The following is a 24,646-nucleotide window of genomic DNA, read 5'->3' as shown; positions in this document are numbered from 1 at the left end:
TTCATCAAGCCATCAGGAGCGAAAAACCAGAGTGGCAGAAGATATATGCAACGCATATAAAAAGTTTCCGTAACTGGGTATCTTTTTTTACAGTTCTTACACATCAATACGTTAGCAAGACAGTAAATCCAACAAAACAAGGAGGCGAGAGACTTAACTAGGTATTGCACAAAATAGCCAAAGGCCAATAAGCATGTAAAGAGATGCTCAACATCGTTAGTGTGCAAAGGGCAAATTAAAACAGTATCGCACGTCTACCATAATGGCTATAATTAAAAATACTAACAAAACCAAATCTTGACAAGGATACAGGGTAACAGGAGCTCACCAACTACCACGGGAGTTTCAGTTGGCATAATGGCTTTGGGAACTTGTGGGACAGTGCCTAATAAAGACGTAGCCATCTATCCCTGTGACCCTTTGTGACCCACATGCCCTGTGGCCCAGTAATTCCACTCACAGTCCATACCAACAGAAATGCATTCGTGCGTGCATGGAAATACATGCCCATGCATGCTCCTGGCAGTGTTAGATAGTAGCCAAAACCTGGAAACCAAAACGACAACTAGCAGAATAAACTGCAAGATAGGGGCATGCAAAGAAATACAGTAAACCAAGCAATGAAAATGGATAAACTACTGCTACAATGCATTATTCCTTCTATCCCATCTCTGCTCTACCCCAGCCCTTCATTCAGTCCTTGCCTCTGGTTCATTCATTACTTCAACTATTCTATGTACGTACTTCACGCTTCTCTCTTGAAGCAGGTAGGATAAAAATGAGTTCATACACCTTGGAGTTCTGAAAGGAGCTAACAAATGCGAGCAGAGGAGGGCTGCAATTCCAGCTAGCCAAAGAAAGCCTAAACCCAGTCTCAAGGGAATTTATGCTGAGGTCAAGTGCCCTGACCAAACCCTTAAATCGTTTTGGGTAAGGGTCAAATACATTTCTTCCCTCTCTCCTCCCACCACCTTCCTGGCCCTCGTCCTGCTTTTTCACAATCCTTTAAACATGTGAAAACCATTCTTGGCCTGAGGCAGTTTGTGGACCCCTTAAGAAACCAGGCTGTACCCAAAGCACCCAGTGAAAGTGAATTAAAAGACATTACTCCTCAGCACTCCACTGCGTGGTTTGGGTGGCTCCAAATGACAGAAACTACCCCACACCAAACATACAAATGTCCATCTGTTCCTGTCTTGGTCGATTATAGATTCCCAAGAACTGACCAGAAGGTAGCACATGTGGAAAGGTACAAACCAAAAGATTTTTACAAGACCGCCAAGGACAGTTGAATGGTTGTTCAAAGCACAGGCTATGCAGTGAGACTGCCAAAGGTTCGTGTCCTGGCTCCAGTGCCTAAAACATCTATGACCTTAGACAGACCAGTCCCTGTCATCATCCCAGGGCCGTTACAGAAAGTGAAATAATACAACTGGGCACAGGGCTCAATGATGACAGAGATTAAAAAGTGAACAGCAGGGGCGCCTGGGTGGCTCAGTCGGTTGAGCGTCCGACTCCGGCTCAGGTCACGATCTCATGGTCCGTGAGTTCGAGCCCCGAGTGAGGCTCTGGGCTGATGGCTCAGAGCCTGGAGCCTGCTTCCCGATTCTGTGTCTCCCTCTCTCTCTGCCCCTCCCCCATTCATGCTCTGTCTCTCTCTGTCTCAAAAATAAACATTAAAAAAAAATTAAAAAAAAAAAAGTGAACAGCAAACGGTGGCCCCCAGAATTTTAAACAGTGAAGCAAATTAAAGGGTAAGAAGACGGATCAATTTCCCATGAAACCACGATCCTCGCATTGAGCTCTGAAACACAAACACAGCTCTGAAATTCTGTAAAGGACTGCCTACTGTTAATTTGGTTAAAATGTAAGAAGGCTGGTTTTAAGCGAATTTTTTTTTTAAATGTCTTTTTTTTTTTAACTTTTATTTATTTTTGAGACAGAGAGAGACAGAGCATGAACTGGGGAGGAGCAGAGAGAGAGGAAGACACAGAATCTGAAGCAGACTCCAGGCTCTGAACTGTCGGCACAGAGCCCAACGCGGGGCTCGAACCCACGGACCGTGAGATCGTGACCCGAGCCGAAGTCGGACGCCCAACCGACCAAGCCACCCAGGCGCCCCTAAGCGAATAATTTTTTTGCCTTCTAAATTACAAAGTAGATACACTTTGTGCAGTGCAACTAGCAAAGGGGGTGTGGGACACCAGCCACCACTAGGGGGCTGCTCAAGAATCCGCAAGATTCTCAACCCTTTCATCTGCTTTTTTTTTCTTTTAAAGAAGAAAAAAATGAAGCACCTGGGTGGTTCAGTCGGTTAAGCGTCCAACTTCGGCTCAGGTTGTGATCTCATGGTTGACGAGTTCGAGCTCCGCTTTGGGTTCTGTGCTGACAGCTCAGAGCCTGGAGCCTCCTTCAGATTCTGTGCCTCCCTCTCTCTCTGTCCCTCCCCAGATCCTGCTCTGTCTCTGCCTCAAAAATAAAATACAAACATTAAAAAGAACCTTTTTTTTTAAAGAAGAAAAACTGGAACGTGACAAATGCTTACTGAGTTCGCTGACTTCCAGAAAATGTGTGCTTAAATGAAGGCCATCCTGGACACCAAAGGTACAACAGATACTTTTATTGCACATTTATAAAATCTGCATAGTTGTATCGAGTGTTCTTCCCGCCCACTATTCCCTCATTAACGTTAAAATTTGGTTAAAACACAATATCCAATCTGGAGCCTTTTAAAAACGGTCAACAGGGGATAGTTCTCTCTCTACATATACATATATATATTCTTTTTTTTTCTTTTTACAAACCCTCATCCCTTATTTTTTTTTCGGAGCACAAAAAGGGAGGGGCATCCAAACGTTCTTTGGGGCCAGCAGCGGCCTCAGACACCTGCTGTTGACAGTTTTCGGATGCCAGAAGCTTTTACTGAAATCCCAACGCTCTCCTGTCTTAGTGACGGTTCACAACGCCGTTCAGTCTAAGGTCCTTACTGCTTTCCTTTCTTTCACTCGGGACTGAGTGTGAGGTTTTCTGGTTTATTTAAAAAATATAAAATGAGAGAGAGAGAGAAGAAAGGAAAGGCAGCTTTCTTTTGACTTTGCAGCCCTTGCTGCCACGTGCCCTTAGGTTTCTACCCACACGTGAAGGGCGGTAGTTCATTAGCAATGCATTTTGTCTTCTCCCATCAAGAGACGGGCAAGGCTCAGAGCTCTCATCTCTTGCCATTTAGAACTTTGAAATGTCATCTGTATTTGATAAAATAACTAGTAGCTGTTCATCTGGTTCAGGTTCTGATGGATCACCCTTCTATTCCACTGTCAAAAATATTTATGCCTGCAGGATAATTTTAAAAGTGGCAAGAGAGTTACAAAAAAGCTCGAGCATTCGAACACGCGTGTAGGTATGAGAGGCATTTCAGGTCTTGTGACGTAATTCGGTACCTTAATACAATGGTTCTTGTCTTTTGTGACGAAATTGCTTTTATGATTCTGTACCTAAAAAGTGCAATTTTATTTTCAATCCTTCTTTACACGCAGAGCATGGTTGGGGGCTGGATCTGAATCTTACTTTCCCACCTAATTCCTTCCCCAGGGCAAACACTGTGATGACAGACTTCTGTGCAACAGGCAGGCAGCCACGGACCAAAGTGGGCCTTGAACATGTGGGGGCTTACTTCACTGTCACAGTTGACACCCCCTGAATTGACTCCATGACAGCTGCAAATCGGCTACAAAGGTCATAGGGAGAATTGGGTCGGATAGTTGGAGGCTCCTTCAAGACAATGATTTCCGCAGAAGGATCGAGAAGCCTGGGTAGGAACTCCCCTAAGCACAGCTGTAGATTTTCTGTGGAGGGAAAGCAGATGGTTACATATACAGCTAAACAGATCGCTGAGTAAAAACTAGTTAAGTCTGCAACTATATGGGAAGGTCTTCCACAGAGCCCATCCATCACCCAGCCTCGAAGGTCACTGCATTGTGCTGGCCAGCTAACAACAAATAACAATTCCTTTAAGCCAAACCAGGAGCAAAGACTACTTGCCAGATAAACCAAAGAGTTAGGTCACTGCTTTAGGCCGTATGATGTGTGCCAGGATAACACTACCTATTCATTTCCCTGGCAGGCCTTCTTATCTACCATCCTTTTAAAATTTGAAAAACTGGATAGGATACTCTCTACCATAAATAGAATGGTGTATTTTCTTTCGATGATTAAAGCATACCAATGTGCACACATGGCATTAAGTAAAGGTATATATCTCACACACACACACACACACACACACACACACACACACACACATATATAGACATAGTCTAAAGAAAAACCCAAGACGTTAAAAGGAAATTCATATTAATACTGTAAATGTAAACACTTTAATAAGTCAATAGAATATCTTTACATCAGTGAGAAACTAACCAAGAGGCTTCATATTAGAATACATACCAACTTTCTTTCTTTCTTTTTTTTTTTTTTTAAACGTTTATCCATTTTTGAGACAGAGAGAGACAGAGCATGAATGGGGGAGGGTCAGAGAGAGAGGGAGACACAGAATCCGAAACAGGCTCCAGGCTCTGAGCAGTCAGCACAGAGCCTGACGCGGGGCTCGAACTCACGGACCGCGAGATCACGACCTGAGCCGAAGTCGGACGCCCAACCGACTGAGCCACCCAGGCGCCCCCATACCAACTTTCTAAGTCTACCAAACTCACCTAAAAATGACTAGTTTTAAGCTCCCCTCTCCAAAATGCTTTGGACAAGCAAGACTATTTCATTTGCTATCCTACTAATCTCAAGGGCATCACAGTTAATAGTGGGTGTTCTGTCTTACAACTTCTAGTCACAGGAAAATTGAGTTATGGCACCATCAGGTAATCAAAGTGCATAAACATTTTGATTTTTAAACTGTAAAATTAGAGTTCAGATTTTGACAGATGAAGAAGTAATGGAAGTCTGACATCCCTGGAGAGGAGAAAATTTTTTAACAGGACTTCTGGGCTGTTTGTGAAGTCTTCAGCAGCCACAGAGGAGGTGAAGGAAGGTTAAGAGGGACAGAGGCCTAGGATCCTGTCCCTTGTTTCAGTAGAGCAGAGCCACTTCCAACCAACTTCGATGTTTCAATGATCCTTTAAAAAGGTTTGATAACCAGTGTTATTGAGTAAAAGCACTGTAATTTCTAAAAGTCTCGAGAGCCTTAGAAATTATTGCAAGTGAGGGGGCGCTTGGGTGGCTCAGTCAGTGAGTGTCCGACTCTTGATCTGGGCTCAGGTCATGATCTCACAGTTGTGGGAGTTCCAGCCCTGCATGGGGCTCTATACTGACAGCAAGAAGCCTGCTTGAGACTCTCCCTCTCTCTCTGCCCTGCCCTGTTTGCACTCTCTCTGTCTCTCTCAAAATAAATAAATAAACTTAAAAAAAAAAAAAAAGAAGAAATAATTTATTCCAAGTGCTAACAACAACATACCCGCAATATCTTGTCCAAGGTAAGAGCACCAATGGTTTCTCATGATCTCAATGGCATGTAGGTCATCCTTGGAGATGTCATTATTAATGATAAGGTGAATGCAGGGAATGATCAGCTCATTCATCACATTAATGCCCTCTGTTACAGAGTGGTCATCGTTTGTTTCAAAGAGAGAAGCTGCCTTGGCATTCAGCTCCTATAGATAAAAGGCAGAGTGGGGGAGGGGTGTCTGAAAAGGATAAATACCTATTTTAGAAGAGCCTAAACAAACGATTCCCAAACTTTACTGCATATTGGAATTTCCCGGGAATTTTAAAAACTACTGATGCCCCATCCTAGATACGCTGATTTGACTGGTATGCAGGTGACTGGGGCACTGGGATTTTTAAAAGCTCCCAAGGCGATTCTAATGTAGCAAAGTCTGTGACCCACTTACCTAAACTTACAAGTCCAGGTCTTGCTTAACACATGCTTCGACTAAAAGGCCTATTCAATGGCTCTCGATCTCCACTGAGCACCACAATCACCTGCAGAAGACATGCTGATGCCCTGGGCCCCTCCCCAGAGCCTCTGGTTTGACAGTCCAAGGAGGGAACGCTCCCTATGTCATTGTGATGCCTGCTGAATGCTGAGAGCCAGTGATGGAAAGAACCCAACTCACTGTTACCACCCACCTGCAGAAGCTGAGTAGGACATGCAAACTGTATTTGGTGATTTCAAACATAAAAGCATGGCTCTAATAAAATTCAGATCCATCAAATCTACAAGGCCCTTCTTTTAGCTTCAAAATGCCCTGCCACAACCTATAACTGATACAGAAATCCAGGTATAAATCAGAAAATGAAAATCTTGAGATGAATATACATCATGACTGAATCTCCTCCATCTGGTAGTAACAAGGCAGTGGCAGGAATGCTGGCCCAGCTCTTCCCGGGAAGGGCAATCCTGCTGGGTGTCAGGAAGACAAATGCAAGCTCACAATCAGAAGGCAAGCCACCCCTCTACACATCTCTGAAGGACGAGCACTATATAAACCCTTGGATAGGCAGAGGGGATATGGGTCTGCCATTCCCCATGACTGCCAAATGCAAAACAGGCCAGGTTAGATCTTCAGTGTTGTATGACAGTGATATTAACAGAACAGCAGGACTAATTTTTTTTTTTTTTTTTTTTTTAAGTAGACTTCGTGCCCAGCACAGAGCCCAACATGGGGCTTGAACTCACAACCCTGAGATCAAGAGTCAAACAGTTAACTGACTGAGCCACCCAGGTGCCCCAGCAGGACCAATTCTTATAATGTGTATCTTTAAAAAAAAACAAAACAAAACTGCAGTCTCGGGGCACCTGGGTGGCTCAGTGAGTTAAGCGTCCAACTTTGGCTCAGATCATGATTTCACAGCTCATGAGTTTCAGCCCTGCATGGGGCTGTCAGCAAGGAGCCCACTGAGGATCCTCTGTCTCCCTCTCTCTCTGCCCCTCCCCTGCTCATGGTTTCTCTCTCTCAAAAATAAACATAAAAAAAAGGGGGAGAGGGAGGAGGAGTTTCTTAGAAATCACCAAATTCTCATCTTTTAGCTTAGCAGGGAACATAGAAAAAATGCATTTCTTCAAGACACATCTATTACAGTCTTACGATGTGCCAGACACAGAGAAACAGCTGAATAAGAAAAGGATCTGTGAGGGGTGGCTCAGTGGGTAAAGCATGTAACTCTTAATCTCAGGGTTGTGAGTTCGAGCCCCACATTTGGTGGGGAGATCACTTAAAAAAAATAAAATCTTTACAATAAAACACACAAAAAGAAATAAGAAAAGGGTCTGTGTTCAAGGAACTCACAATCCACTAGAGAAGCAATGCAGTAAACCGTGTAATGCAGGTGTGCATAGAGGGCACAGAAAAAAGGATAACTGATTGTCATCCTAGCTTCTCTTGGGGGTTGAAGAAGAATTATATTCATTTAAAGTGACCCAAAATAATCTGGTTCAATGTACAACTACTCCTAAGAGTTTAGAAAAATCTACAACCTACCCAAGGTTATTTTGTTTTTTAAGTCGTATTTCTTCACGGCTTCAAGGAGCAGAGGTAAAGACAAGAAAATAATAAAAATCATAAGGCTTTACACAAACAGTACAAACCAGAAGGCACTTTCGTCGGTACAAAGCGATGACAGATTCCTTCACCCCCCGGCGGGGCCCCTTGGTCAGCAGGGCGGCATTGCTCTGGTAGGCATATACCAGGTAGGAGAGTGCCTCTTGGTACCTTAGAAAATGGTGGATAAATGACAGCTGAGTGCTCCTTCTTTCTCCAAAATCTAGGGCTCAGGCCTCTCTGTTCCCCAGCACAAAAATTTCTGTAGCTCCAATTATGGAAAAATAACTGTCCTAAAGACAGAGGCAGCGTGGGATACTCTGACTGCAGCCAGTCTCTGCCCTTCTACAGACTGGCCAAGAGACCCAAGGCCAATCGTGAAACCTCCCTGGCTTTCCATTTTCTTCAACTCTAAACGAGAGAAGGGGACTGCATGCTGACTAAGGTCCGTGACAACTCTAAACTTCATTTTCTGAGTTCATCTTTATCACAGAGAAAATCTGGCCATTACGTCTTTTCACCAATGTATCTATCACCACGTAAAGGATGAAGAACCACATGTGATGGTTAGTAAAACAGTGGGAAAAGCAGAGGTGCCCTGCCACGTGGGACAAGGGAGGGAACACATGGCTATGGCTCTCTCTGTTCCCGGGTGGCCATCAGCAGGTAACAGTGCCCTGACCAACAATCCGAGAGACATAAAAGGCCAACATACTTTCCTTTTTGGTAGAGTTCCAGACCCGTGAGGAGATACACAGACACCTTTCGAAACAAACTATAATCCTCATGCCACTTCTGCAAAGGAATGACTACCGTTAGCGATGATGGGCACCAGGAACTTTCTCTACACTTCCCACCACACTAAGTTTTAAACTCTATACAAATATTTATTGAGCACGCATGGCCAGGCACAAACACAACAAACACAAAAGCTTTTTGATAATGATGTGTCCAACATTTACAACAAAAGCCCACTGCTGACCTTCATTTTCAGTGAGCTATTACTTCCCGAGGAACAGAAATATTTATTTCACAGGAGCTTTAGAGTTTATTATTCTCATTTCCAACACCCCTGTCAAAGTCCTGCAGTTCTGGTTTCAACAGATGCCTCTCAGGTTCTGACAAAACCGTGAATGTGCAGGGGACACGGAAGGACAAGGCTGTTCCAGTCATTCAGAAGAGCACTTGAGCTCAGTGGGGTGCAGTGGGACCCCGTTAGGTGTCACAGAACACTGTTTTCCTTCTAACACACTGCTTTTTTGGGAAATTTGCAGTTATGTGTGCATTTTTATGCACAGAAGTTTCATTTGGAATACAGAAATATTAGCCAACAGTATTATTTTACAAGAAACCAAACCATGAATCAAGAATTTTACTGCCCAGGTCCAAGGCTGGAGTAGGTATTAAACGGGAAGGAAGCATTAATTTACTCCAATAGAAGAATCGAACAAAGAAACCGGCTACTCTGAGGGTTAGAGCTCATTTATCCATTGGCACCCAATTGTGGGTGTTTTGGGGGGAGCGGGTGGAGGCTAGTCAGTCTGTGATAACACAAAATTGTTACGTTTTGCCTCAAGAGTTGATGTTTTTGTTTAGCACACTTAAAGAGGAGACTTCACCTTGTACTCTTCCATATTCATGTCCTCTGGACCAATCTCCTGCAGCTTGGCCTGCGCCACCTTCATGATGCTGATGGACCTGGGTGGGCCGGGGTCAGAGAGCGGTGAGAGGCGCGGCCTTCCCGGCAGGGGTGGGAGGGGCTCGCGCCGGAAGCAAGCGGTGGGTGGTGCGCCTGCGCGGTTCCCTCCTCACCTTTCATCGTAGCTGAGATTTTTATCTGCAAACTGTTCCAGGAGGGTCCGCTCCACCACCCTCTTGGGCGCCTCATTTTGGAAAAAGTAGACAAGCACGTGCTGGAGCCGAGGGTCGCTGTGGGCCGTGGGCGTCTCCTTGGCCAGCTGGTAGAGCCTGGAGTACTCTTCGTGGAATGCCTGTTGACGACAAGGTCGGCAGTGAGCAGGCGGGGGCGCTGTGGCCTTCCGCTCGCACAACCCGATGCCTACGTTAGAGAGGTGTTGCAGAACTCCAAGAAGACTTGAAGGAGCTCCTATTGGGGAATTACAGAGGCAAGTGCGGAACCTGGGACTTGTCTGCCTGTCACGACGGCTAAAACTCGCCGTGGCACCGCAGACGCACTGGGCTCGTAAGAAATTTGTCTCTGGCATAAAATTCTAAGGAAAACAAGTATTTCGTTCTAATGAGTTTGGGCGTATCCTGGAGTTCCAAGGACCTGAATTTTAAAAATTCACATGAATGCAATTTATTCAAGTACCTTATGTTTTATTCAGGTACCTTAAAAAGCAGGGCCTGCTTTCTTAGATCATCTTCTATCATGGCCCTCACACCACAGAGGCAGCTCTATTAATGGAGACCTCCTAAGGACCACGACCGGCCCTCCAGGCTAGTTGTGATCCAGTTGGGCACAGCTTGCCAAGGCTGCGTTCACCCGGAGAGGGGGGCGCTGTCGGTGGTGCAATACCGGAAGTGGAGTTTTAGGTGTTAAAGAAAAACACACTTCATCCCATTTTTTTTTACCATCTAATAGAATTACGGCTCCATTATTATGATACTTGTGGTGTAAGGGTATTAGATTCAAAAAAAACCAAACAGAGATACCTTAATAAGCCCTGCTTCAGACCCATCTCGGTCAAAGGTCTGACGGGCTTTAGCTATGGCCAGGATGACCCCTTGCATGGCAGGGCTCAGCATCACCTACCACAAGAAGGCACACAACACGGAGAGAAAAAGGAGAGAAGAAAAGTTCAAAAGAAGACTGAGTGACAGAGAGGCGAGTGGGCAGCTGAAGCGAAGCGGGGCAGCGTGCCCGTGGCCGGCCCAGATCTGCGCACCTGCCCCCCCATGCACACCCACAGCCCCGTCCCTGCGCAGCATGTTGGGACTTTGCCCAAGACAGGCTGTTCCTATGTATTCTAATTTTGCTGATGAATTAAGACGGATATCTGAAAATATCTACAAATGGCGACTGCTGAAGAATCAAGTTAAATTACAGGTCTCCCAGGGGAAGTGTCTGCAGTGAGAATTCCAATTTTGTTCTGTAATCTGGGTGTGTGTTCCAGTACACAAATATTCTAGAGTTTAACTAAAAGTGTTTAAATGTTTTACATTTAAGACACTCGAAATTAGGCGATATGCTAATATGACTTTATAAAATCAAACGCTTTCAAAGATTTCGAGGGACAGGGTTCATGACTGCTAATGTGCAGTGACAACTCCAAAGGGGACGAACCATAAATAACGTGGGATCCAAAGATTCTTCCAAAAGCTTTGGAATCAAAAACAACTTCGATTCACATTTGTTTTGCTCACTATACACCATTGCAAGTTTGATATTTGGGCAGAAAAAAATGGGCTAATACTACCAAAGACAAAGCCTCCTAATTGAAAAGCCCTTTTTTTTTTTTCCTCATAATACCAAAAGAGGAACTAAACACTACCTTTCTGAGCCACTAGACCCTGCAGGGGCCTCCGTGAGTATATGCCTGGGTAGATACACACCAGGGGCAGCGGACAGCAGGCACAAGGCTCTCTTTTAAAGAACAGTAACTAAGGTCAAAACCAGATAGGCCCTCTTGTTCGTTAGTTGTTTCCATTAGGAATATTTGTTTCAATATGAACTACTGCCAAACACCTTAAAATAGTAGATTCGGTCACACGGGAAGGCAACAGAAGAGCAGCGACACACCGCTGAATCCTGCACTCATTCTGTACCTCCTCATCATATCCATCTGCGTCAGCTCTAACCAGAATCCTTCCCACACTGGGAATCTCGACTTCAGAGGCCTCAGAGTCAGGCTGGGCAGCAGACTCTGTGTCACCAGCCTTTGGGGGCTGCTCTGTCTGCCCTGCGGGGTTTGTTTCCGGGGACATGGGCTTCTCGGGCTCAACTTCCTGAAGCCGTGGCAGCAGGATGGGGAGAAAGAGTAAGAGAAAACAGGAGAAATAAAGAGGGGGTGGTTAAACGGAGCAGAGACACAGAATAATGGAAAGGTGGGGAACGGTGGCAATTCTGGCTGGCAGCAGGCGCCATCGACGTCCTCACCTCGTTCAGCGCGGCTTCCACACCGCCCCGCTCATAGGCGTGTGCTGTGTTCGCAATCGCCTGCGCCGTCTGCTCCTTTGCGATCACAGCGTGCTCAGAGGACAAACAGCGGACCCCATGGGAAGAGGCTACTGAGGGCTCTGATAAAGAATGGCACAAAGGAATCAGCATCTGATGATAAGCAATGTCTAGAACACTCTGTAAAAAGGCAAGCAAAACAGACACGGAGTTTCATTTACAGCCCTTCTAATGGGCCTTTAAAAAACTAACCCTGTGCAAATTTCCCCTCGGAACTAGGGACTCGAAGAGGTATCTACTTCAACGAGAGCCCACGGGTGGTTCTGTAGAATTTAATGTGCTCCCAACTTTGTCCTGTTTCTTGATGTCGAGGAGCCTTACCACAAACTGCTGCTGGTTAGAAGAGAATGCCCTTGGAGAACCCTTATTAATCTCATCATACCTTCTCCTACAACCCAGGAAACATGTGAAAACTGAACAGACTGAAAGTACAGGGAGCTGGTCTTTCTGATATTCTTTCTGCTCATCAGGAAAGACATTCTGAAGCCACAAGCTGTTCTGTGAGGTTGTGCAACACCCACGACATGTGAACTATACATCGTGCAGACTGGATGCTACTGGATCACTGGCTTGCGTGCCCTTCACCGATACCTGGGGATGTGGAGAAATCCTGGGACACTGAGCTGCTGGACGATTCCATCTGAGGGATTTTGCAGGACTGTTCTTCTTCCCACTCCTCGACCTCCTGCTCAAACCTCCAGTTATCTTCCTGAATGTAATGCTTCAGTTCAACAGACAGGGCATCCACTTCTCCCAACATCTGATCTGATTCAATTGGGGCCGCCTCTGAGTGAACAGCAAAGAGAGAGTTAAAAGGGAGTGCCATCCAGCAAAAGGTCACCAGGAATCAGAAGGTCCTTTCTAGAAAGAAGGAAAATAAGACACTCGGTCCTTTTTCTTACTCCACGTGAAAAATACATACATACATTCATAATCCAACAGAAGTAAGGACAATATAAAGCCAACAGTCACAGCACACCAATAAGTGTACCTGGAAGATTAACAGGTAGGCATACACTGAATATCTGTTGAATGGATGGATGAATAAAGAGTAAGAATTTGGAATAGAGGCCAATCACTAGCAAAATAGCAGGAACGGACCAAACATTTCTTGGAAATCCAGAAAATCATAAGATCCAATGGAAATTTCAAGCTGAATGGTTTTATCAATGTAAACAGTACAACTATTGTTGATAAGAATATCCATCTATGGGTGCCTAGACACTCAGTCGGTTGAGTGTCTGACTTTGGCTCAGGTCATGATCTCCTAGTTCATGGGTTCGAGCCCCACATCAGGCTCTGTGCTGACAGCTCAGAGCCTGGTACCTGCTTTGGATTCTGTGTCTCCCTCTCTCTCGGTCCCCCTCCCCTACTCACTCACGCTCTGTCTCTCTCTGTCTCTCAAAAATAAATGTTAAAAAAAAATTAAAAAAAAAAAAGAATATCCATCTCAAGATGGTTAGAAGTGAATTCCAAGACATTTATACTGCCTCAAGTTTCACACATGTTAAGTGCTATCAGAAAGCCATGGGACACAATGCTTAGATGGTATATAATACCTAGGGGATAATTAAAGGCTTTGAGGAAAAATGACAAGGATATCAAGGGCATATTAAATTTCATTTCTAATCCTGTGACTAAATCAAAATACAAAAGCCTACAGTAGAACAACACATCTACTTCCTGGTTGCCATTAACTAGCCTTTTCATTAGGAAAATGACAGCTTCTACTTATGTGTTTCTACAGTAGAAGAATGAACCATATGTGTAATAATAACAAGGCTGCCATATATACGACCAACAATAGTCCAGTCATTTGTACGCCCCCCCACAAGCAGCTGTTCCCTCTTTCATGTGCAAAGATGCAATTATGAAGATCAGTTGCTGCTAAGTGATCATTCTCTCCATCCCCTGGTCCCCCAGCCACACTGCCAATTGGAAAGACAATGCACTCCCTGGACAAAATGCCTTCTGTGTTTTCTTACTTACTCAACAAAGTACAGTCTGAATATGAAAAGAAAAGGTTTTCCACCATTTTAGATGTGAAATGCTGGTCGCAAGACCTCTTCCAGAAAATGTGAAAGAAAGAAAGAGAGAGTAATGTAAATGGAAGGTGACAGAATTTGGAGTCAGAATTGGATCTGGAATCCTGGGCCTGCCAGCTGCTTACTGGCTGTGTGACTCTGGACGAGCAGAGTACCAAGAACATGCAGGTAATGAGTTCCTACTGTGTCTTTTAGAGTTCTAAGTTATTAGAGAAATAAAGTTTGAAAGATGTAGTAAGGGGTAAAGTTCTAATATAAATGATAATTATGATTGCTCTTAGAATCAGTTGTATTATGAGGGGTATGAAATTATTCAGGCAAATCTACTCATAGAATCTAGCTATTCTCAAAGGACGCAAAACCATGTGCACAAAAGATGGCACTAAAAAAGAAAAAAAATTAGAGACAATGTAAAAGTCTATCAGTGGGAAGCTGGCTTAACGAATTATATACATATTTCATGCAATGGAATTATCATGTAGTTGTTAAAAAGAATGAGTTGGTTCTATTTATAAAGATATAGAGATCATTGGGGCGCCTAGGTGTCTCAGTCAGTTAAGTGTCTGACTCTTGGTCTCAGCTCATGTCATGATCACACGGCTGGTGATTTTGAGCCCTGCGTCGGACTCTGCACTGATGGCGTGGAGCCTGCTTGGGATTCTCTCTCCCTCCTCTCCTGCTCATGCTCTCTCTCTTTCTCAAAATAAATAAACTTAAAAAAAAAACAAAAAACAGAGAGAGATCACTAATACACATGAGTGATGAGAAAGATGCAGGATAGAATGGAAAAATATCCCATGGGGGGGGGGGGGGAAATGGGGTGGGGACAGACACTGATAGATAAAATCTAGCATCTGCCTAGATCACTTCCTGAATACTACATAGGAAACCTAAAGAACAGATATATGTTGGGCTCCAGGATAGAAGCAGGAAAGAAAACTTATTTCTTTTCATTCTATTTTGCACTGTATTTTTTAAATGCATTATTACTTTATAGTAAGTTCTAATTCAGGGGCACCTGGGTGGCTTAGTTGGTTAAGCAACCGGCTCTTGGTTTCGGCTCAGGTCATGATCTCATGGTTTTTGAGCTTGAACCCTGAATCGGGCTCTGTGCTGGCAGTGTGGAGCCTGCTTGGGATTTTCTGTTCTCTCTCTGCCCCTCCCTACCTACTCTTTCTCTCTCTCAAAACTAAATAAATTAGCTTAAAATTAAAAAAAAAAAGTAAGTTCTAGTTTAATTATTTAAAAAAATTTTTTTGATGTTGATTTATTTATGAGAGAGAGAGAGAGCATGAGCAGGGGAGGGGCAGAGAGAGAGGGAGACACAGAATCTGAAGCAGGCTCCAGGCTTCAAGCTATCAGCACAGAGCCCAACGCAGGGCTTGAATTCATGAACCCAGGAACTGTGAGATCATGACCTGAACCCAGGTCAGACGCTTAACCGACTAAGCCACCCAGGCGCCCCAAGTTCTAGTTTAAAAACAAAAACAAAAAGACTACAAGGTTGTTCCCTTCTGTGAGCAGTACAGATTCTCCCCATCTCGAGCTTCCGCTAGGCTATTTTTACCTGCATTGAAGTGCGGCAGCTTGTCGTTAATGTACATCAGACAGTAAGCACTAACGTTTCTCAGGCCCCCATAAGAATCTCTTTCAAGTTCTTCCCAGGAAGATTCAGTAACAGAGATGTCATTGTACTTGAGCCAGACTTGTCGGGGTTGATTATAGATATAGGCCCAGTAGTGTCCAGCATTGGCTTGTCCTTCATGAACGAGAACTGCGTGCAAGCGATAAGGCACCTGCAGAGCAGAAGGCATATTCTTGAGTTAGGTTAAGCAACGTGAACAAGAAAGTGTAGGCTATTACACTTCAAGCTTACTGCCAACTATGAGACATAAGAAAATCGCCTCTTTATACATGTGTTTGATATGGAGTTAATATCAAAACATCTTGCTGATTCCATAGGAAGCAACAAAACACAGCCTTGGAATTTACCAAATTATGTTTCAACTCATGAAGCTTTAAAACCACATGGCTGAACGAGATGGCATCTTTGATGACTCTTTAAATTCCTAAAATCCCAGAGCTGAAGTCAAAGATAATGCAGACCTATTGATCCTCCCAATTCCAAACTCAGTTTACCTAAAATAGAATCACTTTCACCACTCCTGCTGAGAAAAGGTATACTGCGTTAGGGACATGTGGCAAGTTTAGTACTGGTCTTGCTCTGTGCTGATTTTATTTTGTACCAACTTTCAAATTAGCACACTTCATCATGAATCAGTCATATGGTCCTCATATTTCTTCTTCCAAGGGATCCATCCACCTCTCTGGGGTGAAGACCCTTTCAACGACATACTTATTTGTTTCAATGTTTGAAAAGCATTTGTTCTTTTTCAATATGGAGAACACAGACAGCAATACTTAAGGTGCCAAGTAAATATTGAGGAAAAAGGAAAATCAGCCAGAGAGTCAAGTTAAGCCTGCATTCAATCAGTATTTTGGCATGTTTTTATGGCAGGGAAATTTGTGAAATAATACGGAAGAGCAAATGAAGAAAACCCAAGATTTACATGGTGCGTTCCTACTGTGCCTCCATGAGACCTGGAATCAGACAGAGCTCTCCTCCTCCAACCCTGCACACACGAGCCTCTGGCTGGAGCATCTTTTCCTCTCTGTGCCCACAAGGTTATTCTAAACAAAAGTTCATGTGGACAATAAGAATTTCTGCCCTGGCCACATTCCGTTCTGGAGTTATGAGGGAAATGAAGCTTGAAAGCACACTGCTAAACAAAGCATCACCAAGGACAGGATACTGTGGAAAGGGTGGGTAACCAGTCCCTGCCTGGGGTTTTCCTCACCACATGACTTAAACTACCACTTTATGAGAAATTTTTAACACTTGACAATAAACCTTTCTACTATATGAAAAAATACCATGGGCAAAATCAAAACAAGTATGTGTTAAAATGTAATTGTTAGAAGATATATTCCCTGTTTGGGCCTAAAAATAAACAGCAAAATACCTATTTCTGTCCTAAATCTATTCTTAGGTCTCAGGGAGGCTCCCATTCAGTCTCAAAGAAAACTATCCAATTTTCTTTTTGATCTACCATTAGCACATGAGGACATGCCTTGACTACTTTCCCATCAATTTTCATTCTACCTGACGAAGGAGTGGGTCGCAATACATCTGCTCAATAGTCTGGGTAGTGCTTGCAATACAATTCTTTAAATCTGTTAAAAAAACACACACACACACACACACAAAAAAAAAACTTAGTTAAAATGATTTCGTTCCATACAGCCAACCAAAAAGTACTGCGTCTCTATCCCTGGAGCTCTGGCGATTTCAAATTCTCTCCATGAGCCACAAAAGACTGGATGCTTTCAAAGCAGCTAATGCTTTAGGTTATGAAGGCTTTTAGTTCATCACAATTTGCATTAAGGTTTTAAAAAGTTCTCTCTTATAATTGGCACCAACATTTCCCCCCAAAGAAGCAGTCTGTTTAGAAAAAGACCTTAATGGGTCACTTTGGGTGTAAAAATATATGTTCCTCATACGCGACTGGAGAGGAGAAGAAAGAGGTGAGATTTCTGTGATAAGAACTTAGGAGGGATCTGGATTTGATGATTTGATTTAATTTGACCAATGTAATTTGATCTGATTTTTTTTTTTAATGTTTATTTTTGAGAGAGAGAGAGAGAGAGAGAGAGAGAGAACGCAAGCGGGGGAGGTGCAGAGAGAGAGGGAGGGGGACAGAGGATCTGAAGCAGGCTCCATGCTGACAGCAGAGAGCCTGATGCAGGGCTTGAACTATGAACAGTGACATTATGACCTGAGCTGAAGTCAGATGCTCAACCGACTGAGCCACCCAGATGTCCCTAATGATGATGATGATGATGATATTCATTCATTCATTCATTCATTCATTCATTCTGCCCTCTAGATAAAAGGAGAAAGGAAGGGGAGGAGGGAAAGTCTGAGCAACAAGATGACAATGCCAAAGGACCTTTAAAAACAGAATGCTGAATGGGGCACCTGGTGGCCCAGTCAGTTAAGTGTCCGACTCTTGATTTTGGTGAGTTTGACTCCCGCATCAGGCTCTATGATGATAGTGCAGAGCCTGCTTGGGATTCTTTGTCTCCCTCTCCCTGCCCCTCCCCTGCTCATGCTCTTTCTCTCTCTCTCTCAAAAAATAAATAAACATTAAAAAAATAGAACAAAAAACATAATGCTGAATAATTCCATTTTACATTGTGTCCACTGCTCATTCTCTGCCTAATTAGCCTTCAGTAAAACATACTTCATACAAGACTTTTTTTTTCATGTTTATTTATTTTGAGAGAGAGAAAGACGGAGAGTGAGCAGGGACACAGAGAAAGAATCATAAGCAAGCTCATGCACTGTCAGTGCAGAGCCAGAACCCACGAACCGTGAAATATGACTTGAGCTGGTCAGACTCTTAACTAACTGAGCCAGCTAGGTAGCCCTAGACAAGTCTTTAAAAGTGGAAATCTAAGGGAGCTAAATTATAAGTTTGGGTCAACAAAAGCCAGAGTTCACATGAACTACAGGAACAGAAATCAGCAGATGCGGAAAAATCCCAGCCAAAGGTGATCATGTGCATCTAAGCGTCCCAAGAGTTCCTAGAAATTTTGAGAAGTTTCTAGGAAGAGTCTTTCCACAGCTGTATAATGGGAGGAACCAAAAGTGCAAAAGAAGTCCCAATCCCCACGTCAGAATCATGCCTCTCTCCATCATTTATGCCTAACTTCTGGCAGAAAGGGAAAGAGTAACAGTCTGACAAGTTTTAAAAGAGCCAACCTTGAATATCTTGTTCAATCTCACTCCTCCACCTCTGAAGACAGGTCTTAACAAAGTTTATCTCATCCTCTGTGACAGTTCGAGGAGCCGGCTGTGCAGGCATTTCCATGGAAGACCGGGACGATGTAAATGGCTTATTCATTGCCTTAGACTTGGGTAGAGAATCTTCAGGAGAAGAAAAGGTACCTTCGACATCCTGAGAAGGGCTTTCTTTACTTGTACTGAAAGAGGATAAAAATCACATTCACATGATAATTTCCAAAATATGGCTTGGCCTCAGTTAATGTGCTTCATAATGCTATCTGCTATCTGGAAAAGTATAGCTATAATTTGGTGAATATTTGCTCAGTAAAGGCACTGGGCCAAACCGAGTCTTTATATGCATCGTCTCATTTAACACAACTTGCTGATGAGACAGATACTATTATTATCACCAACTACAACAACTATAACTATCTAAGGTTTAGAAAATTAAGCAATTTACCCAAGCTCCCCCATCTAGTAAATTATGGGATTTAAATCCAGATCTATCTGAGTCTATGGTTCATGCTAACTACTTCTTATAAGAAGGGACAAGGGTAACTATCAGATGATTTCACTCACATGTGGAATTTAAGAAAAAAACAGATGAACATAGTAGAAAGTAAGGAAAAATAAGATAAAAAGAGAGAGGGAGGCAAACCGTAAGAGACTGTATTTAATACAGAGAACTGAGGGTTGCTGGTAGGGTGTTGGGTGGGAAGGTGGGCTAATTGGGTGATGGGCATTAAGGAGGGCACTTGTTGGGATGGGCACTGGGTGTTATATGGAAGTGATGAATCACTAAAGTCTACTCCTGAAATCATTATTACACTACATGTTAACTACCTTGGATTTAAATAAAATTTTTTTTTTAAAAACTGGAAACAGAAAAAAAAATATATGTGTGTGTGTGTTTATATATATATATACACACACACACATATATATATATATATATACAAAAAAGGGACAAGGAAGAAGGGTTCAAAGAAGACTGGACTGGGAGAATCAAGCAATCAACTACAGAGTTTCCACGTGCCGATGACTGAGTAAAATATATAGAAACAATAATTATGAAGTATGGACTTTTTTTATTCAATGGCTTCTAGAGATTCTATTAGCCAGGACACATACATCAATCCTGATCTGAGCTGGAAGAGAATCAGAGGGCTCGTGTCACTGGGCCTCCCTGTTCCTGCACTAGGTAAGCCCCTCTGGGCTGTCCTCTTCACTTTCTAGCTGTTTTTTGTTTGTTTGTTTTTCACATGTTTTAATTGTCTACTCAAGAATAAAGCTTTCCCTGAGGTTAACTTGGTTGAGTATCCTTAGCAGATGTGAGAATGAGATGCTCTGGAAGATCAGGGCTGGAGTGGCAGTGAGCTTACAGCTAGTTAAAAACAAGGTAGACCTGGTGGGGCAGGAACACCACTGCAGATGGATCAGAACCCTCTGAAACACCCCACCATCCTGTGGGCAAGACAAGTGAGTGAAGCGCCCTGCTGGCAATCAGGAATACTCCCACCTAAGTAGGAGCAAACTCATCCCTTTAACGACAAAGAACTCACCGCCCTTGAGCTCTAATGGAGTGAGTGTTCACCAGGTGGGAAGATGGTGCACAGTTCAAATTAAACAAGCAAACAAACAAAAAGCCATTTACTATTTCTTTTTCAGTATTTTTTAAAAGATTTTATTTTTAAGTAATCTCCACACCAACTTGGGGCTCGAACTCACAACCTTGAGATCAAGAGTCGCATGCTCCACTGACTGAGCCAACCAGGTGTCCCCTGGCCCTCCCGCCATGTGTACTATGTTAAACATTTGTTTTCATTACCTCTCCTTGGATGCCAGGTCAGAAACTGGGCAGTGCACTGAAGAAAGCGGTAACGTCACGTGGTCACTTTGAGACGTGGAGCTTTCTGAGGCAGGTTTTGTACTGGCAAATTCGATAACGTATTTCAGCATGTCCGGGAGTGGAAACCGAGCTGGGCCTGAGCCGTACTTCACGTACCTAAGATGCAAAGACAATGGTGCTCTGACTGGCCAGGTTTGTCTAGAGCTTTGTGGCTTGCTGACAAAAGGTCTGTCACTGTGCAGAGTCCGTGGAAAGAAAGGCTCATTCCTAAATGCTATATGGTATTCAATGCGTCACTCAAACAATCCAGAAGGCAAAAATTCTCTAACTACAAAAGTAGAAACTGGTAACAATCTATGTGATTACACCTGGCAGGAAACATTTCAAATGAGCTCCCAATTCAGGTCTTATCTGTTGTGCGTTCTCTTGATTCCAAACCACATCTAGGATCAGGTCATAAAAGTAAATTCTATGTCTTTAAGAAAAATAGATTTATTACCAGGACTCAGATCCACAGATCCACAAAGAACACTGGTGAACTGGTACCCAAGGGTTTACTCTTTGCTGCCCGTTAGACCCCCTACTGAGAAATTAAGGAAAATGATAGAGAGCCAGCTGGAAATGAAAAGAAGGTGTTGATAAAGGTCAGAGTTTAAGAAAACCGTTAAATCTTTCCTCTGCAGGGTCCCCAGCACCCTATTATTCATGCACTCATTCAACAGCATAGGCCAGACATCAATTGTTGAAAGCTTCTCTGTGATCAGTAATTAATAAATATCTTCATTATATAACCAAAATAATTAACAAATTATTGTAATAATACCTAATATTCTGCCATTACCAGCACATATTAGACCCAACAAAAAGATACACTGTTAAAGTCATAAACTCTATAATTCACTATAGTGGCCAGAATTTAAATGGGACTGGTTGACTGGTTGGTAAAGGCAAACCCTATAATTATGGGCTTCCATTTACAAAGGGATAGAGAGGCACTTCGTATTTTTCTTCTCCAAATAAAGTGAAAGAAAGAAGCAGGTACAGAACTAGGAAGAAAGAAAATTGTGTCCATATCAAAAAGGGCATTTTGAGGGGCACCTGGGTAGCTCAGTCAGTTCAGCGACCGACTTTGGCTCAGGTCATGATCTCACAGCTCGTGAGTTCAAGCCCTGTGTCAGGCTCTGTGCTGACAGCTCACAGCCTGGAGCCTGCTTCAGGTTCTGTGCCTCCCTCTCTCTCTGCCCCTAACCCACTCACATTCTGTCTCTGTCTCTCTCAAAAATAAATAAACTTTTTTTTTTTTTTTTTAAAAGGGCATTTTGAAATGAAATTGCTAGTGGGAAACAAAGTGTAATGCAATTCAAAGCCAAACATATGTTAAAGGGTAGGTAGCAATGACACTTCATCCTCACTAATTTAAAGAAGGAGAATTAGCATCTGGCTGCCACAAAGACTTGAGGCTTTCACTGAAAAGGATGTCAAATATTCAAACTCAGAGGAACCTTAGAGAACTGTACTATTCTTTAAATTTATTTTCTTGCATTTATTTCGGCTTATCTAAACTCGACTTACCTTTCAAGATCTACTTTCTCTATGAAGTCTTCCTTCCAGCCCCCATCTACCCCCTTCTGAACTTCTACAGGCCAGGACCTAAACTTCTTATCTGTACCACAGACATGGTTAACGTGTGTTCAGAAACACACAGTATTTGTCAAAAGAATTAATTTATGCGTGACTGGCCTGGACCAAAGGAAACATTTTCTTACTGGAAATGCAGCCAAGATATGATATGGCATGGGACTTTAAGTCATCATTTTACACATCATTTAAGTCATCATAAACCTCTTCCCAGGTATGCTGTATTTTAGTAGGGTACTTATACAAAACTTCAGTGAGAATTTTTCTCTAAGAAACTTATCTTCAATTTTCTGACATCATCATTTTCCTGTTTGACTGAATTCCTTTAGACCAACTACTTCATGTAATGCAGCGTCTCTATTAAGCTAGTAAAAGTGGAGCGAAAGTAGTTTCAGAAAAGATGTCTAGGCTTTATGCTGAGGTATCTTAGAGAAGAAAGGGTGGACCTTTTTTTGTTTTGTTTAATGATGTAAGTACTACATGCACCTGGCAAGAAAACTCAAAGACAAAAGAGTGTAAAACAAATTATGAAATTTACCCAGCCCGTCTCGGTTCTACTGCCTACTAGTATCCATTAAAAGTGTCTTGTATTGGGGCGCCTGGGTGGCTCAGTCGGTTGAGCGGCCGACTTCGGCTCAGGTCATGATCTCGCGGTCCGTGAGTTCGAGTCCCGCGCCGGGCTCTGTGCTGACAGCTCAGAGCCTGGAGCCTGTTTCAGATTCTGTGTCTCCCTCTCTCTGACCCTCCCCCGTTCATGCTCTGTCTCTCTCTGTCTCAAAAATAAATAAACGTTAAAAAAAAAAAAAAAGTGTCTTGTATTTTTTCCCAGGAGCATGTCACACTTAGGTAAGCAATTAAAAAAAAAATTTACCCAAATAAAGTTATCTGAGATATTAAAAGTCAGTTATTTATTTTTTTTAAGATTTTTTTTTTTAAAGTAATCTCTACACCCAGTGTGGGGCTCAAACCTGTAACTGCAAGATCAAGAGTCACATGCTCCACCGACTGAGCCAGCCATGTGCCCTTTAACAGCCTTTTTATTTTAAGTAGTATCATACTACATAAAATGCTCCTATACTCTGTTTTAAAATCTAAGTAAGTCAGAATGCCCTGTTGGTTACTGGCAAATTGAGTTCTTCTGAGTTATAATACATCAGGTATATTTGGTCTTATAAAAACAAATTTTTCCAGCCTTACAAAGCATCAGTGAAACCTTAGAAGTAACATATAGTCACATGTAGAGTCTTTTAAATCACTTCCAGGACAGTATCTGAGGAATTAATCCTCAGTTTAAGTCTATATTAAGACAAGTAGAAAACTAATCACTCTCATCGTGGACAAGCTCTTCCCAAGTGAGAGAGAGGAAGCTAAAAATGGGGACCTATAGATGCAGGGTCTTGGGCTGGTATGGAGAGCTGGTATGGAAAGTGCTGGAAATGACATTCCATGGGATTTACTTCTTAAATGCTGAATCATTGGGATCTGTCTTTACTAGAAAGGAATTACACTGACTCCTCCTTAAGAAATCATGGGGTGATGCCAAAGAAATAGTCAGTGCAAAACAAATAAACAAAAAGGGAAAGATTCCTCCATAAGAGAAAGGACTTTGTATGTGTCAGAACTATTAGCGCTTTGAACCATTTAGCAATGCTCCAAGGAGAATAGCATTTTGTTTTTGTTTTTATCTTTCCCAGATACTTCCACCTTCCCAAGACAGAGGGACTGGAGTACTGTGACAGTTACCTCTCTCATGTTTGTGAAAAAGATGACAAGGGAAGTAGAAGGAGTAAAGGGCTTTAGTGCACTGCTAATAACTGACTGCCTGACTGAGTCCTGTAAGACCTTGGGACTACTATTTGCCCATAGATACTACCAGTTCATCTTAAACACTGCTTCACACTTTGAATTTTTCTTAGCTATTTTATAAAACACACAAGTTAATACTTCAATTCTGAATTAATTTTTAAATACAAGCAAATTATCTGATTTTAATCTTCTATCTTTTATATTTCTAAGCACGAAGGTATCACGACTCACCTTTCCAGTTTTTGCTGCAGAACTTTTATTTCCTCCTTCAACTTTCGAATACACTCTCTCTTACTTCGAATAAGCTCTTTGCTCTTGTACATGTACCTAAGCAAATGATAACACCACAAACACCATTTACATTTAAAAGCATTGATAGCACACAGTGTCAGCAAACTAGGGATACAAAGGAACTTCCTCAAACAGACAAAGGACATCTATGAAAACACATAACTAACATGATACTTAATGGTGAAAGACTGAAAGCTTTCCCCTTCAGAATAGAAACAATTCAAGGATATCCACTCCTGTCTCTTCCACTAAATGTTTTTATTGGAGGCATGGCCAATGCAATAAGGAAGGAAGGGAAGGAAAGAAGGTAAGAAAGGAAAGAGAGAAAGAAAGAGGGGGAGGGAGGGGAGAAAGGGAGAAAAGGAGGAAGAAAAGAGAAAAGAAATCAAGAATAGGCATACAAAGGAAAGCAAAGGAAAAAGT

General features: G+C 42.7%; 1 protein-coding gene across 9 annotated transcripts in view; it reads right to left on the bottom strand.

Annotated features, from left to right (window-relative positions):
* Positions 1-2,605: 2,605 nt before the first annotated feature.
* Positions 2,606-24,646, bottom strand: part of USP28 (ubiquitin specific peptidase 28) — a 64,926-nt gene continuing 42,885 nt past the window's right edge. For 3 of the 9 annotated variants that reach the window (XM_081790371.1, XM_081790373.1, XM_081790372.1), the window contains exons 12-26: positions 24,164-24,259; positions 20,468-20,644; positions 18,616-18,836; positions 16,954-17,024; positions 15,358-15,586; positions 12,337-12,531; positions 11,669-11,807; positions 11,337-11,523; positions 10,224-10,319; positions 9,360-9,538; positions 9,167-9,245; positions 8,263-8,342; positions 7,595-7,718; positions 5,462-5,657; positions 2,606-3,842 (exon numbers count right to left, since the gene is read on the bottom strand). In XM_081790371.1, coding sequence (XP_081646497.1) covers positions 3,667-3,842; positions 5,462-5,657; positions 7,595-7,718; positions 8,263-8,342; positions 9,167-9,245; positions 9,360-9,538; positions 10,224-10,319; positions 11,337-11,523; positions 11,669-11,807; positions 12,337-12,531; positions 15,358-15,586; positions 16,954-17,024; positions 18,616-18,836; positions 20,468-20,644; positions 24,164-24,259 — 2,245 coding nt within the window. In that variant the 3' untranslated portion in view covers positions 2,606-3,666. Of the gene's footprint in view, positions 3,843-5,461; positions 5,658-7,594; positions 7,719-8,262; positions 8,343-9,166; positions 9,246-9,359; positions 9,539-10,223; positions 10,320-11,336; positions 11,524-11,667; positions 11,808-12,336; positions 12,532-15,357; positions 15,587-16,953; positions 17,025-18,615; positions 18,837-20,467; positions 20,645-24,163; positions 24,260-24,646 lie in introns of all 9 variants that reach the window. The other 6 variants (XM_078432758.2, XM_078432759.2, XM_078432760.2 and 3 more) reach the window with 3 other exon arrangements.

The sequence above is a fragment of the Panthera onca genome, chromosome D1, assembly GCF_046562875.1.
Source record: "Panthera onca isolate mPanOnc1 chromosome D1, mPanOnc1 haplotype 2, whole genome shotgun sequence".
In the NCBI taxonomy this organism is placed as follows: Eukaryota; Metazoa; Chordata; class Mammalia; order Carnivora; family Felidae; genus Panthera; species Panthera onca.
This window is presented reverse-complemented; position numbering and strand designations above follow the sequence as displayed.